Here is a 17,131-nt window from a genome sequence, read left to right on the forward strand (position 1 = left end):
TTAGCCGATATGCCTACATGGCAACCATGTATGCAGAGGCAAGGTTCCCATCGAAGGCAATCCATGTACATTGAAAATAAGTCCCAACTTGTTCATATTTCGACCAATTTCCATGAGGTTTGCTTTTTTTGTCAACGCTCAAGCATGTGCTATCAATATAGTGGCAAAAAAACTAAACAAAACAAAAAAACACACAAAACACATTTTTCCAATGAAAGGTTATTCCCAGTTCCCTAATTTTACGGCACTTTGTGCAACCGTATGCAGCACAATGTGCAGGCATCCTCTTTATTTGGTTTTTCTTGCCGTCCACACACATAGAATGCAGTGATCCTATTGCCCCCACTAGCTCTGCGATGCCGTAGGCGAAGCAGCTCAAAAGAGGCGTGTCGTAGCTACCTATGTTCTTACTCGATTTTTTTTTCTTTATTTCATTCAGTGCGGCACTAATACTCCCTTGGTAGGATGTAATTTAATACAAACCACATATAATTTTTTTTTAGTTACTGTGTTTTGAAATGTTTTCAAGTATAACAATTTTCACTAAACTGTGCTAAGTGGGCAGGAAGTAAAAAAAAAAAAAATCTAGTCTTACAGTGACGTCACCAATGACACGTATTCAAAATGGCGGCCGCGGCTATGGTGAGTGCAGAAACGTCTACTTTTTCTTCCAACTACACATTCCCGATTGTCTCTTTCAATTTTAAGACAGGCGCAGTGTTTTGATGAGTCACTTGAGTGTCAGTATTACTCAGTAGATATCCGTTTGAAATTTAGTAGTGATTTGACTGTTGTTTGATGTTGACGCTGTTGCTAACTTCCTGGTAGTTAGCAAACGTCACTTAGCTGCCTTGATAGTGTCCTGCTAAAACGGAACGGATGTATTTGTCAGGTCCATCGGACTGTGGCGATAAAGTAGAGGAGGCCAGGGACGTTTTTGTCAAACTGTCATTCATTCATTGATATTTCAAGAAGAACCAGGCAGCCGAACTTGGGCTCTATGTTAGCTGTTAGCACCCCAGGCTGCGTCACTAAAGTTGCTGACGGTGCAGCACTTCAGTTGTCGCCGAAAGGTGTTCGTTCCGACAAGCTACTTGGAAAATGGAGTGAGCTAAGCTACAAGTTATTGTACGTTCAATGAAGTTTCACTGCACTGAAGCTACTCACCAGAGAAATGTGGAAAGCTGAGCTACAATAAAATACATTTTAAAATGTTATTATCATGCTTCTTACTACCATTGCTATATTAGTGTCTTGGGGTAATGTAGTGAGAGCACTGTGTTATTTTAACATAACCGTCCAAAACACTATGTATTAGTTGCAGATTTGGTCACCAGTCCCCTCTAATGAATTGACTTTTTTTTTGTTCATGTTAGCAAAAATCTAATTAATCATTTGGTAAAGACCAACGCCAATTTGGATTTGTAGGGAACATAACTTCAACAAATGTTTTTGAGTAACCCGAAGTTATATTTTTCAGCTTCTTATCGCTTCCTGTCTTAGTCCACACACAGTTTTGTTCTGCTGCTGTCAAAAACATGTTGCTAGCTAGTGCAATGTTAGCTGTTGTTTCTGTCCTCTGGCGGTCGGTCAACATACAGAAACTTTGGTTGCAGGACTCCCATGGCAACTCTCACTGTTGGGCGGTGTTCTTGATCGTCTATCGTTTACTTCATGAAGAACCTGTAGGTGTTTGCCTTGACACAGGCTGCAGGGCTTCTTCAGTTCACACTGTGCTGCTTGGTGAGGCCTTGCGCAGCGCCTACACCTCTTGTTGGTATTTATCCAGTCTATTAGCTTCTCCTTTGTCAGCTTTGTGACTTCTGGACACCGGCTGAGGAAGTACTCCTCGTTTTCACAGAAGGGACAGTAGGGCTTGGTTCTCCCCTTCTTCTCCTTGGAACCTGCCCTAGGTGGGCTGTTCTCCTCGGGCCCTTCGCACCGTGGAGGACAGTAATGGTTCGTTGACCTTGGCGACCCTTTGACCTGAGTGCTTGCTTTTCCTTCACCCCTCTGGATGGTGGCTGTGCATCAAAGTCTTGGCACCACAATTCATATTTAAGCCACAGCGCCAGATCAAGTAAAGTGGGAACGGTCCCTGGCTCACGGAAGGTACGTCGACCGAAGTCTGCTCTTTGCTCTTGAGGTAGTTTACTTAGCAGTCTCACCACACGCGACCCGCACCGAAGTTCCACATCACCATCAGTGTCCAATGTCTTGAGGAGCCCGACCAACGACTGGACCTGGAGGGCGAACCGCTCGAAGGCTGCGGTGTCACCGCGTCGAAGGTGTGGTGAGTCTGGTACTGTGGCGATTTTCTTGAGAGCAATTTGGTGGGACTGACCAAATTTCCCGCTCAGCGTTGACATGGTGTCGGTGTAGGGTGTGCAGGAGTTGAGATAGGAATCTGCAATCAGCTTTGCCTCTTCAAACTTCAGATGGTCTACCAGGATTTGGTACTTGAAAAGTTCAGTGCAATGCACTGGCAAGAGATTCTCTAACGCTATCTGCAGATGTGCAAACTCACAAGGGTCACGGCGGCTCAAGTATGGTATGGTTGAGCGTGGCCCCCTGTAGGCATGTTCAGTCGTGACTGCTGAATTGTTGTACAGTGAAACTGGGGTCTGGCCCTGTGTCAGCATCCAAGTGGGTTGCTGTGAATGGGCTGGTAGGTGCCCTGACTGCACAGGTGTATAGGTTGCTGCATAGGACGGGAACCTCGACGGTAGATGTGCATATGCAGGCTGATGGTAGCTTAGAGGTTGCTGAGGTGTATACGCAGCGACGTAAGTTGTAGCTCTAATGGTTGAAGGCTGGGATGCCGGCTGGTACTGCTCCGGGATCTTAACTGGCGACACATCACAGCTGCTGGCTGACATGGCTATGCTCTTCATCAACTGTAGTTCTGCAATCAGCTCCTCGAGTCAATCTGTCATCGGTTGAGGTAGCAGTTCGTCACGGTCCGCTGTGTCGGGCCATGGCAGGGGGTCCGGCCAGTCCTCTTCGTCCTCAACGTGGAGAGGATGAGGGTCACTATGGCTGATGGAGTACGGCATAGATTGCTGAAGGTTGATGACTTTGTCGATTAGCCTCCTCATTTCCACTTGAACTTCACGGAGTGCAGTCACCTCAGCGTGCATAACTTGCTGCGACTGCTGTAGCATGCAATTCTCATTCTGTATGTGCCTGAGTTCGCTTCTCAATATGTAGTCTTGGGTCACAGTATGTGTTGAAGGTGGTTCTCGAACTTCCTCCCTGGTCTCTCTCTGTGGATACTGCAGGTGGGCTAGCTGGGATCCCGGACTGTACCTCTGCTTCTCTGGGTAGTACAGCTCCGCCTCCTGGAGGACAGCATCCTACCTGTGGTCATCGGCGTAGGGAGAGTGGGTGAAGTAGTGGGGGGGCTCATCTTGGCTGCTCCCGCCTCATGAGATAACCACGCTTGCTTGCGCCCATGTCTGTTTAGTTGCCTGTGCCCGATTTAGCTGACTTGATAGTCGTCTAAGTGGGTTGATGAGCGTGTCCGACGCCTCGGGCCGGCTCCACTGTCTACGAACTCCCTATTGTCCAGGGGTAAATGGCGCATCCGGGTCGAAGGACCACAAATGTTGGAGAGACTAGGTTTGGACTGTATAGGTGATTGGCTCAATATAAGTATGCTCCGTTCGCCCCCGGCGTGTCGGTCAGAACACAATGTGTAGGAACGTGGAGTTGGGTCTGGCAATTTTAATATTGTTGCAGGCACCTTACAGGCGTTTCATTATGGCAGGCAGGCATACAAGATGGTACAGGCACTGATTACACCTTTAGAGGATGCACAGGATACGTGGGTTTGTTCAGGGGTGGAAACTGCATCCCGCGTAAAGACTGCCGTTTGCGTGTGTGTGTGTGTGTGTGTGTGTGGTTCTGCAATAAACGATGGAATACATTAGTGTATGAGACCATAGCTCAATATCACAGTAAAGATACATATGCTAAGCTGTCCAAACAACCTGAACTGTATTTCTATACAATTTGCACAAGAACAATGGTGACTAGTAACTCGTATGATAATGTGTAGCTTCACACTATGCTAACAGTAATTGGCTGAGTACAGCCACGGGGTCACCTAATGGCGGCGCCCATGAAACACACATGGTTAAGGTTTGGGCAAGCTTACTGTGCCAAACTGAGCAGTCAAATTTATAGATAAAATTTATACGCCACTTCACACACAGTTCTCTCTAGACTTCATACAGAAAGAAACAACCAACATAAATCACAAAGGTTGTTCTGTGCGGATTCAATAAGTATTCAACATATAAGTTAAGAGAAATGTAGCTTCTGTGGAATGCGACTGCATTGTTTGATCACTAGTGAAAGACATTTTGCAGTTGAAAACTGCGATATGATAAATGTGGTTAAGCTAGTAACACCGCTACTGCCAGCAACACATTTAGATCATTTTATTGTAAAGACACTGATCTCAAGTGTATTAAGTGGCTGTGAAGGGCTGTAGAGCAAAGCTAGCCATAGCCAAATGCAACCAACCATCACTTCCCTTCTGCAATCTCGAGCCCTGATTAAGGACATAAAAACACAAGTAAGGAGAGTCATTGAGCAATGAAAACGTACCATCTATCCATTTTCTTCCGCCTATCCATGGTCAGGTCACGGGGGCGGCACCTTAAAGCAGGGAAGCCCAGACTTCCTCTCCCCAGCCACTTGATCCAGCTCTTCCGGGGGGATCCCGGAAGTCTCTCTCGCCTGTCCTGGGTCGTCCTCGGGGCTTCCTCCCGGTGGGACGTGCATAGAACACCTCACTAGGGAGGCGTCGAGGAGATATTCTAACCAGATGCCTAAACCACCTAATCTGGGTCCTCTCGATGCGGAGGAGCAGCGGTTCGACTCTGAGCCCCTCCTGGATGATCAAGCTTTCGTCAAGCAAAATGTGACTAGTGTCATATTTTTAGTATTACTGATAATAATACTACTAATGATACTTCTACTAGTAATCAGTAAAAAAAAAAATCAAGTGAATCAATAAAAGGGTAGAAAAGATGTCACATGAAAGTTACTCAACTTTGAAGCAGCAGTGCCAACATCATTCCAATAGTAGTAATAGTATAAAAATAATTTGTCCTTAATTTGGTCTAAAAATTCTCAAGTCCATATGTGATTATTTGCTTTGAAAGCTTTCAGTTATTAATACATTGATTACTTTGGTGTTTAGAGACTGCATTTGAAATTTTGAAATTATATTTTGCTCTGATTTTCGGAACAAGACGATGCAAAAGTCATCAACGATTAGAATATCATTTGAATGTTTTAAAACTAACTCCTTTTTTTTTCTTTTTTGTCCTGTTCGCCTGTTAGGTCAAGCAGAATGGAAGCTCTGTATCCCTTTTATGCCGGAACAGTTTTTACTGTGTCACAGTGGAGTTTTTCGTAGTATTACAATTGAAGTTTATTAAGAATCAGAGTCGTTCAGTCGAACAGAACAAAGTTTCTAGAAGGGAGACAGAAACAAAGACAAAAGACAAAGCACTAATTGTAAACAGGATGAGAAAAGTAAGTCATTACATTATGAAACATTAAATATGAGTGTTGATTTCTAATGGACAGGTTGATTTCACAGAAGTGTGACTGACATGGAGTTACATTGTGTTGTTTAGGTGTTCATTTTTTTAAGCATGCCCCCCGCCCCCCAGCTCCCCCGTCACTGTTTATTTGTTAGCGGCATTGTGCAATCAACTGCTTAATCAGTTTCCAAGGAACTTTGGCACTGATTTTTAACGTGGTTCAATTTTACAACACGGATTTGGTCTGTTTTTCTTCATTGTCTGCACCGCCATCATTATTTGTAGTCTACACTGAAGAAATGTTGGTTGTTTTGTTTTAGTAGATTTCTGAGCTGACATCACTTCTCATGTGTCTGTTCCAGGAGACGTGGTGGGCCTTGCTGCTCTTGTCCTTATTGCCTGTGGTGTTGCCCTTCTACGTTCCTGGTGTTGCTCCCCGAGACTTCCATGAAGGGGATATTGTAGATATTAAGGTAAAAACACACTCAACTCTAACCATGCTTGTATTTTCCAGACTACAGAGCGCATCGGAATACAAGCCGCGCCCCCTAAACTTGTAGAATTTTTGTGAAAGATTTCTCGCCGCTGGTTATCCAAGCCTCCCACTCACCTCGAAGTGCCGCTTTAAAAGCACGATAGACAGATTGATGGCTTTCAACTTAAAAGCTGCGTCATACACTTTGCTTCTTGTACTTTCCATGATGAGGGTGTGAAAAATAAACTATTTTGCGTTCATGCGTGTCTTGCTGCGTTTTGCATTGAGTGCGCCAAAAACTACCGTCATCGTCTTCAATACGCTGGAGGCATCTGTGCATGCCCAAACCCTAGTGCATTATGGGAAACGGTCATGTTTTAAGCATTTATATATTATCTATATTTTAGCCGCATCGTTGGAGTAGTTGGAGCCGCTCTAGTACGACAACAGATAGTCAATTGACAGATAAAACTTTTGTCACTGAGCAATAAAAGCTTAAAAGGTTAATGTGGTAATGCCGGTACAATTTGTTTTTGTTTTTTTTGTTTTGTTTTTTTGACACGTCGCAAAAAGATGCAGAGTCCTCTAGCAATTAGAGCAGTTTGAAATGACTAATCGAACAATAGTCCAGTGCAATGACCATTGTGCAAAGGGCGCAGAGATGTCAAGAAATTGATGCAGTTTAAAGTGACGAGTTGTGTGATAATCTGGGACAATATCAATTGTGCAAATGGTGCCGATGCTACTCAAGCACGAGTGGCCAGTATTGGTCACAGATATACAAATAGTGCAGAGTGGCGAGACTACTACAGCGAGTGCACGAGTAATGTATACCGTATTTTCACGACCATAGGGCGCACCGTATTCAAAGGTGCAGTCTCAGTGATGGGGTCTATTTCTGTATACAACACATACATAAGGCGCACCACCGCATTATTGGGCGCAGGTATGGTAAAACGTACGAAATGCTCTCAGTCAGTCAAGCGGAGCGCTCATCAAAGTCACACATAAGGCGCGCCGCATTATAAGGTGCCCCGTCCATTTTGGGAAAAATGTAATACTTTTAAGTGCGCCTTACTGTCGTGAAAATACAGTAATTGGCCCGCCCGACAGATGGAAAAGTAACTGGAGAAACTGAGTTGAGAAACTGTTCAAAAATTCACAATTTTGAAAGTTGCATTTCTCCATCCATTTTCGATACCGCATAAAGTTATTCATTCATTAATTTTCCATACCGCTTATGCTCACTAGGGTCGCGGGCGTGCTGGAGCCTATCCCAGCTATCTTTGGGCGAGAGGCGGGGTACACCCTGAACTGGTCGCCAGCCAATCGCAGGGCACACATAAACAACTATTTGACAACAATTTGACATTGCGTGATTCAAGGAAATGTAACTGCTCGGTAGCATACAAATAACCAAGATTTTGGGTCATTCACTCCAACTCATGATGGACAGAACTGTTCAGTTGTCACCCTGAACTTGGTTACGTCGTTTGACCTGCCTTAAAGTTTCATCTTTTGTTTTACAGGCTGTGAAGATGACCAGCACTCATACCCAACTTCCTTATGAATACTACTCCCTACCATATTGTAAGCCTGACTCTGTTGTCTACAAAGGAGAAAACTTGGGTAATTTGTGGCCAAAGCCATCCTACTCCTTACTGAGTGATGTGTTAGTGTTGCAACTCTCACAAAGATTTTTTGTTTTCGTAGGTGAGGTGTTGCGTGGGGACCGTATTGTGAACACCCCCTTCAATGTGGAAATGAACAAGGATAAGAAGTGTGAGGTGGTGTGCGACAAAAAAAAACTCAGCAAAGAAGAGAGCAAGTTGTTTGCAGAACGAATACAGGAGGAATATTATGTTCACCTGTGAGCATTTATCATTACCTATTGCCAGAGCCAGTCACGCCAAACAAACACCATACACTACATTGTGTTACAATAACGCTATACTGATATGTAACACATTTTCATCAAAACTGCAAACTGGTTCGCAGCATCTGAATGTCCTATTCGTAATATCTCAATAACAAATGAAACCCCCAACATCTCTCCATACTCATTTAGTATTGCAGATAATCTGCCAGTAGCCACCAGGTTGGAGGTGTATCTCAATCGAGAAGCAGGAGCAGAAGAGGAGCTTAAGAAGGATATGATGAAAGATATCCAGTTTGAACATGGCTACAGACTGGGCTTTGTCGACAACAACAAGGTAGGTCAGATCTGCCTTTCGGGATACAGTGCTGAATATCGTTAAGTACAATATGTATTTGCTTGTTTCAGCTGGTTTCATCTGTAATATTCTGGTTGGATAGTGAATTATTCTGGGTTGCTTAATAATGCATAGATTTCTTCTCGTAATGGAAATGCCAACAACTGTCCAAGTTGCTCCTGTTCCATTATTTGACTGTTTTATTATACTGACACCTTGTCTAAAGGCTGCAGTTTTCACTCATACAAGTCAGTTCACGGCAGTAGCTATATGAAATATTTATTTTTTAGGCTTTACACGATCATGATTTTTGGGGCCGATCAGCGAGTTAAAAAAAAAGAAAACGATCACCGATCCGATCACAAGATGGCGCAATGTGTCTCTTTATATGACCTGTTCATTTACTGTATATACTTGTGTACTTAATTGCTCCAAAAATTATATTTACAATAAATGATGTATCTTTGTTCTTCTATGTATGTCAGTGAGGCATAGTGACAGACAGAACAAATGAATGGTCTTCTATTAGATGGCAGGGAGTAAATACAGTCATTAATGTATCCACTTTTTGTGACATTTTTGTTTGTTGTTGTGCTGTGAGATTTTGCAATTGTAAAATATGTTCCTTGGCTCCATAAAGGTTGGAAATAACTGCTCTCATCAGATTATGTATTCTAATCAATTAGGTCAAACCAACATTACATGACAGAAATAATGGGTGCTAACTTACTGTAATTAAATTACTTTATTTTTAATTAAATTACCTCACCCACACCAAAACTTTAGAGCATGATTCGACAGAACGGCGGCATGTGTACGTCCAACCGTTCGTGCTACGGCTAGCTTTGCTAGGCTACATAACATTTTATTGCCTGCTTGTGAGCCGTATCGTATTCAAAGTACGGGAACGTACCTCAAGCAAGCCTTAAACGAACGTCCTCTCATGTCCTGAGCACCGGTGACCACCAACACACGTTTTATCCCCATTTTGTCCTCATAATATAGTCGGCGTGAACCACTCTTGTTGTCGTCGCCACGGTAACGAGTGTATCCGGTCGCAGTTGAGTTGACAAGATAAAGCCCAATGATCGTAAAAACGGGATGTGGTGGTATCGGAATACAAGATTTGATTGGAGTAGTCTGACAGTGCAATCGTGAAAGAGCAAATTTGTCTTGTAGTCTGATCCGGGCAATACGTGTTTCCTGTCTCCGACGTTTTGTCTGTCCAACACCGCTGACGTTGTTTTTTTTTTTTTTTTTTTTTTATAAATAACTTCTTTGGCCGTCAGATATTTACAGTACTACGTCAAAAGACAAGGCTAAAAATAAACTAGCTTTTGGATTCAAATATACTGTGTACGCGGCGACGAGGAGTTAATGTCTTTTTTCAGAGCCGATCAGTGACGTCATTGATCGGATCGACGAATTATGACATTAAAGCCGATCAGCAGATCAGCATAAAATGCTAAATATCGGCCGATACTGATCAGCCCGATCAAATGGGTGTAAAGTCTATTAATCTTTTAATACAGCCTCTTAAACTTTGAGAATTGAGTATCAATGTTTTTGACTATTCTGGTTTCAGACAAACCCCCTAAAATATATGAATATACCAATTAATAGAGCACATTACACACTAATTCTGTACCTTTTCTCCTCTCTCTCTCACAGTTTTATCTGCACAACCACCTTTCCTTCATCTTGTACTTCCACAAGGAGAAGCTGGAGGAGGGGGAGCAGCACAACTACAGAGTGGTGCGATTTGAGATCGTACCCCAAAGTGTAAAAGTGGATGGTAGGTGTCAGCACTTCTTGGTTTGCTTTTGTTTGAATCCACATGAGCACTTGACCTGGATGTATTCCCAGAGCTGAAGGCTGTGCCCAAAGAGAAGACTTGCACCTTGCCAGAGGCCAGCAGCTCTGCTCCGCAGGAGATTGACCCCACCAGTGAGAACGAGGTCCTCTTCACGTATTCCGTGAGCTGGGAGGTCAGTGACTGTTGCGAGTATTGTTGAAACCAAAACATATTCCTGCTTATTGGTGAGACGCCACTTCATTTTTTTCCCCCAGCTATGTCGATATCTAAATTGCTGAACCCCCAAATTGCTTAGGACCCTAATTCTGACTCTGTGTAAGCTAGTTAATGGATATTACTTTTGAGAATACATTTAAGAATATAAAGAGTAACTAGAATTCCCATTGTAACTAATTAGTTAACTATAACTTTCAACCCCATCCACCTTTACCCGTGCAGGTAAAATGGATAACATAATCCAGCAGTCCTTAAGGCTTCTTTATACTCGCGCGGACGGCAAACGCGCTGACGTCACTGCGGCTATCCCGCAGGCAGTTTGCCTTTTACCCACGCGCGCTGTTTTGAAAGTGTGCTGCAGTTCTCCTCAAAGTCGGGGGTGTCGCTACGGCTGGTATTGGCTAGGACGCCACAGGGTGCAGTTTCCTCTGCATTTTTTGGGCCATTTCCGGTAGCTGTTTTTACTTTCCTTTCTGTAACAAGGGACAAAGCGACAACAATGGCGACCGTGGAACACAGTCTGCTAGAACAAATGGACCTAGATGACCAGATGATACGCTGAATTATGCTGCAAGATCGATCGAGAAGGCGGCGGCGTAGGTGCTACGTGGAACCGGGAGGAACGCTGATTACATCATCACACCATGTGACTAAAATGGGCCAATCGCGAGAGATGATCTCCGTATTCTACGCAGAGGAACAATTTTTGGCGTGTGCGCGTCAAGCGATGCAGAGGGGGCGCGTGGGTCAATTTACAGTCACGTGATGCAATGCAGGCGTTGTCGGCCGCGCGAGTATAAAGAAGCCTTTAATGTAAGTTTGGAAGGAAATGAATTCATTTGCTTCAGTTGTCTTTCAGGATGTTGATAGGCCAGTGCCAGAATGAATCCATCTCATTTTCATCCCATTAGGACTTCCCTTCACCGACATCAGAAGTAACAGTTATTAAACAAGCAACTCAGGATCAGGATATTATGCTAACATTTATAAAACCACAAAAATAAAAATGAGGGAGCTAAGAGACAGGAGTCAATGTAATAATTGTGTCACTTTCCGAAGGACGTCTTTGTATTTCAATCCAGCTGCTTGAATTTTGCACTTGTATTAAGATTTATATTGGGTAAAGCCATCCGAGTGTCTTGTGACCTGTGCAGGAGAGTGAGGTGAAATGGGCTTCTCGATGGGACACCTACCTGACCATGAGCGACGTGCAGATTCATTGGTTTTCCATTGTCAACTCTGTGGTGGTTGTCTTCTTCCTGTCTGGTATGGTTATGAAATCATGCTCAAATGTGTGCCTTTGATCATGTCCCATCATGTAGAAGTCATTGTGCAGCTAAGATTGTCGGTGTACGTACCGTATAACCACAGTGAACAAGAATGTCATAACATTTGTTTCTCTGGGTTCTTGTGATGCTTAAAACATCATTACTAAGGAAAAATATACAAATAAAATCTTGTTTTTCTTCCTGAAATCAGCTGAGGGATTTTTCGTTAAATTACTCATCCAAATGCTTTACATAAGTGTGTATGTCATGTCTTTTCTTTCAGGTATCCTCAGTATGATCATCATCAGAACCTTAAGAAAGGATATTGCTAATTACAACAGAGAGGATGATATAGTAAGTCTGGTGAAATGTGATTGTTCAACTTGCTCGACCAGGATACGGTAGCCATGTGACTATTTTATTCTGCCGCGCACAATCAGGAAGACACAATGGAAGAGTCAGGATGGAAGAATGTCCATGGTGATGTCTTCAGGCCACCTCAGTATCCCATGATTCTCAGCTCACTTCTGGGTTCAGGAATCCAGCTCTTTTGCATGATCCTTATTGTCATCTGTGAGTGTTTTTCTTTTCATCACTAATCATATCCTTTATAGCAACAATTCTAATAATTACATACGATAGATTCATGTACATATGTTCATACGTAAGTTCGGGATAACTTGCAAACATCCTTGGTGCTTAAAGTGAAATGAAACCTTTGCATAACAAAATGTCTCAGATAGTATTACAAAAGGTTGTCCCTCATACAACAAATATGCTTGTTCCTCTATCTCTGGGTAGTTGTTGCCATGTTGGGCATGTTATCACCGTCGAGTAGAGGAGCTCTGATGACCACTGCATGCTTCCTCTTCATGTTTATGGGGTGAGAACCATTATGTCCTGGATCCTCACCAAGGAAGAGTCCAAGAATCAGGTAATGCAGTGTTTAAATGTTTTTTGTTTTGTTTTTTGTTTTTTGTAGTGTATTTGGAGGCTACTTTGCTGGACGACTCTACCGCACACTGAAAGGCCATCGGTGGAGGAAAGGAGCATTTTGTGTGAGTGTTTAGATTAGCTTCTTATCACAGGGACTGAACCTTTTTCAGCCTGGGTCGTAACTTCACCTGTGCAAAGTGGCCTGGGGCCATTCACATGTTTACACTGTATTGGTTTAATTGCTGCAACACTGGTTTTACTATTATTAGGAAATTACATTCAATCAAATCCACTGCCAGTTTAACAAGTTAAAACCTTGTCAAATAAATTACATTTTACAATGTAATTGTCAAAATGACATTAGTCATATGTACGGTATATAAACCTGCACATACAAGATGGTGTACAGGCAAACAATTCATGGAACAAACCAAGCTGCTACAAGAGCAAATTTAAAGTATCAAGCCACTACGCTTATTAACACGAAAAAATATTGCGCATCATAATGGTCCACTTAAAACCTCTGAACAACCTGGAGTTGGTACGGATAAAGCTTTGTCACTTTCCGAAGCAGCCCCTGAATCATCAAGCTTTTGTTGAGAGTTCAGTGCAGCCCTCCGGATAGACTTTTCTTGGCATTGTACGAATGCCTGCTCTAGGAGTTTGGTGTTTTCATCAGTGTTGGTAGTAGCAGGTCTTCCACCGTTTGGTTTGTCCGTGGATAGCGTAAAACCTGACTCTGCGTTGGAGCAGTTTGGAACCGTAAAGCTCAAACTGACGGCGAACTGCAGTCAGGGACAGAAAAACTTCTTGCCAAGCGGCAATTTTTCAATGCCGAGCCGTGGGCAAGGGAAAGGTATGCTTATAAAACTGCAAAGCATAAGCTGTCATATGCTGATGGCGTCTTACATAAAATGGGAAAAATGAAGTGTACAGTGAATTTTGGGACACCCTGTATATACTGTATGTAGTAGAACATTTGTACTGTTTGGGGTTAATCTGAGGCACCTTAAATGGTGGCAGGTGCGTGCTGACTTCAATTTAACACAAATTTCAATGTGATTCATTCTGAATATAGCCACATCCCCAGTTACACTTGTGCAACCACATTTTCTCAGTTATTTTTACTTCCTCTCTGCTTCCTTTTTTCCCAATTGAGGTATACAAGTTATAGGTGACTTTAATGATGGAAAAAGCTTTGAAATGACCTTTGTCTTATTTTTATATCACAGAAAACCTGACATTTGGGGGGGGGGGGGGGGGGCTATGTGGACTTTTTCCACTGTACGTAAATTGCTGAAAGCTTTTCACGACCCTCATGGTTGTGCTTGGCCCTAGAGTAAGCAAATGTATGAGTGCTTATTATTCAACTCTGCTGTTTGGACATCTGAGAAGGTTTGTCTTATCTCCTGTAGACCGCAACTTTGTATCCGGCTGTGGTGTTTGGAATTTGCTTCATCCTCAACTGTTTCATCTGGGGAGAGCACTCCTCTGGGGCGGTGAGTAGCGAAACTGCATGTGATGCAAATGATCTGCACATTACAATAATGATCATGATGAATAATTAGTGATGCGCCGAAATTTGTTTCTACATGGATGTCTCGCCTTTACTTACCGTTCCCGCCTCTTCAGGTTCCCTTCCCGACCATGCTCGCTCTGCTGTGTATGTGGTTTGGTATCTCCATGCCCTTGGTCTACCTGGGCTACTACTTCGGTTTCCGCAAGCAGCCATATGACAACCCCGTGCGCACCAACCAGATCCCTCGGCAGGTCCCGGAGCAGCGCTGGTACATGAACAAGTTCGTGGGGTGAGTGTTGAACAACTCCAATTACAATTACAGTATCTCATTTGTCCTCCTTTTTAAATGGCTGATTCGCGGCCTGTCAGTTTAGCCTGCGATGTTTCATTTTCTCCCTCTTTCATTAGAATCCTGATGGCTGGGATCCTCCCATTTGGTGCCATGTTCATAGAACTCTTCTTCATTTTCAGTGTAAGTGTGTGACGACTGTAGCACATTAGAAAGTCAGTCTTCTCTCTGTTATGTACATTTTAGTGTTTATTCTTCATACATACAGTAGAGTAACTGTTGCTAAGCGCTACCTCAAAATAATGTGCATTAATGTCCGCGCATGTGCACTTGACCATCTTCAGGCCATCTGGGAGAATCAGTTCTATTATCTGTTTGGCTTCCTGTTTCTGGTCTTCATCATATTGGTGGTCTCCTGCTCTCAGATCAGCATCGTCATGGTTTATTTCCAGCTGTGTGCAGAGGTATGTTTTTTTTTACTTCTCTAAAAATAATCATTTAAAAAGGTTACTATGTATGTACGGTATTTATTATATACATTTTATTTAGAAGATATATTATTACATATTGTATTTAAAACTTGTATTTGTATATACGGTGATATTGTGATAGTTAACCAGTCGCCACCTAGTGAGACCGCCGGTCATTTATTTTCTTGGGTGGAAAAAAAAAAAAAAAAGGCGTTGAGTTGGTCAAGGGGACAAAGCGCCCGCCGATCAATGTATGCATCTAGTGTATTAGAGCGGAGGTCTCTTATTTGAGGAAATAAAGTACTTTAATTCATTCGTCAGTTCGGGCCATAGCTGCATGTTGTGCCAATTTCGGCTCTGGTTTCAGAGGAAATGAAATCTTGGAATTGAAATGCATTTTGAGATCAGATGAGACAAATCTACTAAATATACATTAAAGGTTAAAGATATTCTGCTTTCGAGTGAAAGTTCCAGATGAAATTTGTGAGTAGTGGCATTGTTCTGGAATCCACATAGTACAGATGTTGCTGTCATCATACGCAACTTTTACAGTGTGCTTTTTTTGCGTCTGTCTTAATGCTCAAAAAAGGACTACCGATGGTGGTGGAGAACCTTCCTGGTTTCAGGAGGCTCAGCGTTCTATGTCCTAGTGTACGCCATCTTCTACTTTGTCAACAAGGTAAAAGTTCACACTATATGCTGTACAGCACTGTAAATGGAGAATGCATTGGGCCCTGGGTTTGAATCTCTGTTGGAACACCAGTGTGGAGTTTGCAGGTTCTTCCTGTGCTGGTGTGGGTCTTCTGCTGGTACAGTGACCCCACTCCAGATTCCAAAAAAACATGCATAATAAGTTTATTGAAGACTCTAAATTGTCTGTAGGTGTGTGGTTGAATGCTAGTTTGCCTATATCTGCATTGCGTTTGACTGGGAAGGAGTCCAAGGGTCTTGCCGCAAACTCAGTTCTTGCACAATATGCTGAGCAAGTGTCGGACAATATGGAATAGACAAATATTATTTGGAAACTATGTCGCTAAAGTTGCGTACAACTCTAGAGTTTAAACTTTGATCGTCCACCCATCCATTTTCTGTACCGCTTTAACTGTTCAGGGTCACAGACGACTAATACTAAATTAAAATAAGGACATTTAGTCAGTAACACTGTGAACATACGTTGTACAATAAATAGTCTTACATTAGATGATGGTGGACAGTGGGATCTCCCTATACAGAGCTTCAGGGCTATCGGGAATTTTAACAAGACAAACAAAGGGTAAAAGTTGTGATCTGACGATTCGTCCCCTCTCGGTTCCTCTGCAGCTGGACATTGTGGAGTTCATCCCGTCGCTGTTGTACTTTGGTTACACCACCCTGATGGTGCTGTCCTTCTGGCTCCTGACGGGCACAATCGGCTTCTACGCCGCCTACATGTTCATCAGGAAGATCTACGCCGCAGTCAAGATCGACTGAGTCAGTTGCTGCTGCTGTCACTTTTTTTTTTTGTCACGTTCACTTTTTGTTTGTTTTTTTATATATTTTTCTTTTGTCCAACAAGCACTGACTTGTGTGTTGAGATGGGAGAAGTTTTCTGAGTATAACAGTTACACCCACTGGCAAGGATTGGGTAGAACAGCGAGTCTCCTTCCTTGCCACCCCAGCTTTTTCTTTTTTTTGGGGGGGGGGGGGGGGGGGCAGAGGATGTTTCCTCTAATGAGACTGTTTGCATCACCTTGCACAAAACACAGTGGGCCAAACAATGGATTTCTGCACATTTTGTCCCCCCCCCCCCCCCTCCCCCCCATCTTGTGTTTTAATTTATCCATGGATTTAGTTTCGCTATCACCAGTCATGTTGGGAAGACTCTGCTGGCCTTGGATCTGTTTTCATTCAAATAGTCCCAGTTTCTTTATTTCCACCTGTTTCATTTGAGAGACTTTACAAAAAGAGAGGTGAACTGTGGTTGTGGCATGTTGGTGTCTTATGGTGAACTGATCTACATTGTGACACAGAATGCATATATTAAATGCTCTCTTATTTTTTAAATCATGTTTCCATACATTTTCTGTGTAACCACTCCAATCACAAATGCATCAAGATATCAGCTTTTCCCCTCTAAAGCATCTCAATGTACCGAATACATTGGTGTATTGCCTGATTGAACATTTTTGTGAAAGCCGTGGCCTGAGATTTATTCAAGGTGCATATTGATATTGTGTTTATGATGCAAATACACATTTGAAGCATCCCAATTGTAACTTGAAAAATCGTTTTTATGCTCATTAAATGGCGGGTGCAGTATTTTTAATCCAGGGACCCTTTTCTCTTCGCTGTGCTTTTGGGTTAAAATAAAGGTACAAATTTCCCCACA

General features: G+C 42.9%; 1 protein-coding gene across 2 annotated transcripts; it reads left to right on the forward strand.

Annotated features, from left to right (window-relative positions):
* The first annotated feature begins 521 nt into the window (after positions 1-521).
* On the forward strand, positions 522-17,131 carry tm9sf4 (transmembrane 9 superfamily protein member 4). 2 transcript variants are annotated; one of them, XM_061767965.1, is made up of 18 exons: positions 522-642; positions 5,924-6,034; positions 7,566-7,665; positions 7,750-7,906; positions 8,105-8,249; positions 9,921-10,044; positions 10,116-10,237; positions 11,436-11,547; positions 11,833-11,903; positions 11,990-12,122; positions 12,351-12,432; positions 12,532-12,607; positions 13,901-13,984; positions 14,118-14,293; positions 14,413-14,476; positions 14,638-14,757; positions 15,353-15,442; positions 16,084-17,131. In XM_061767965.1, the coding sequence occupies exons 1-18, from the start codon at positions 625-627 to the stop codon at positions 16,231-16,233; spliced, it is 1,935 nt and encodes a 644-aa protein (XP_061623949.1). In that variant the 5' UTR covers positions 522-624; the 3' UTR covers positions 16,234-17,131. The 2 variants fall into 2 exon arrangements, with proteins under 2 accessions (XP_061623949.1, XP_061623959.1); XM_061767975.1 differs by lacking the exon at positions 522-642 and adding an exon at positions 5,402-5,550.

Source organism: Phyllopteryx taeniolatus, chromosome 1 (genome assembly GCF_024500385.1).
Source record: "Phyllopteryx taeniolatus isolate TA_2022b chromosome 1, UOR_Ptae_1.2, whole genome shotgun sequence".
In the NCBI taxonomy this organism is placed as follows: Eukaryota; Metazoa; Chordata; class Actinopteri; order Syngnathiformes; family Syngnathidae; genus Phyllopteryx; species Phyllopteryx taeniolatus.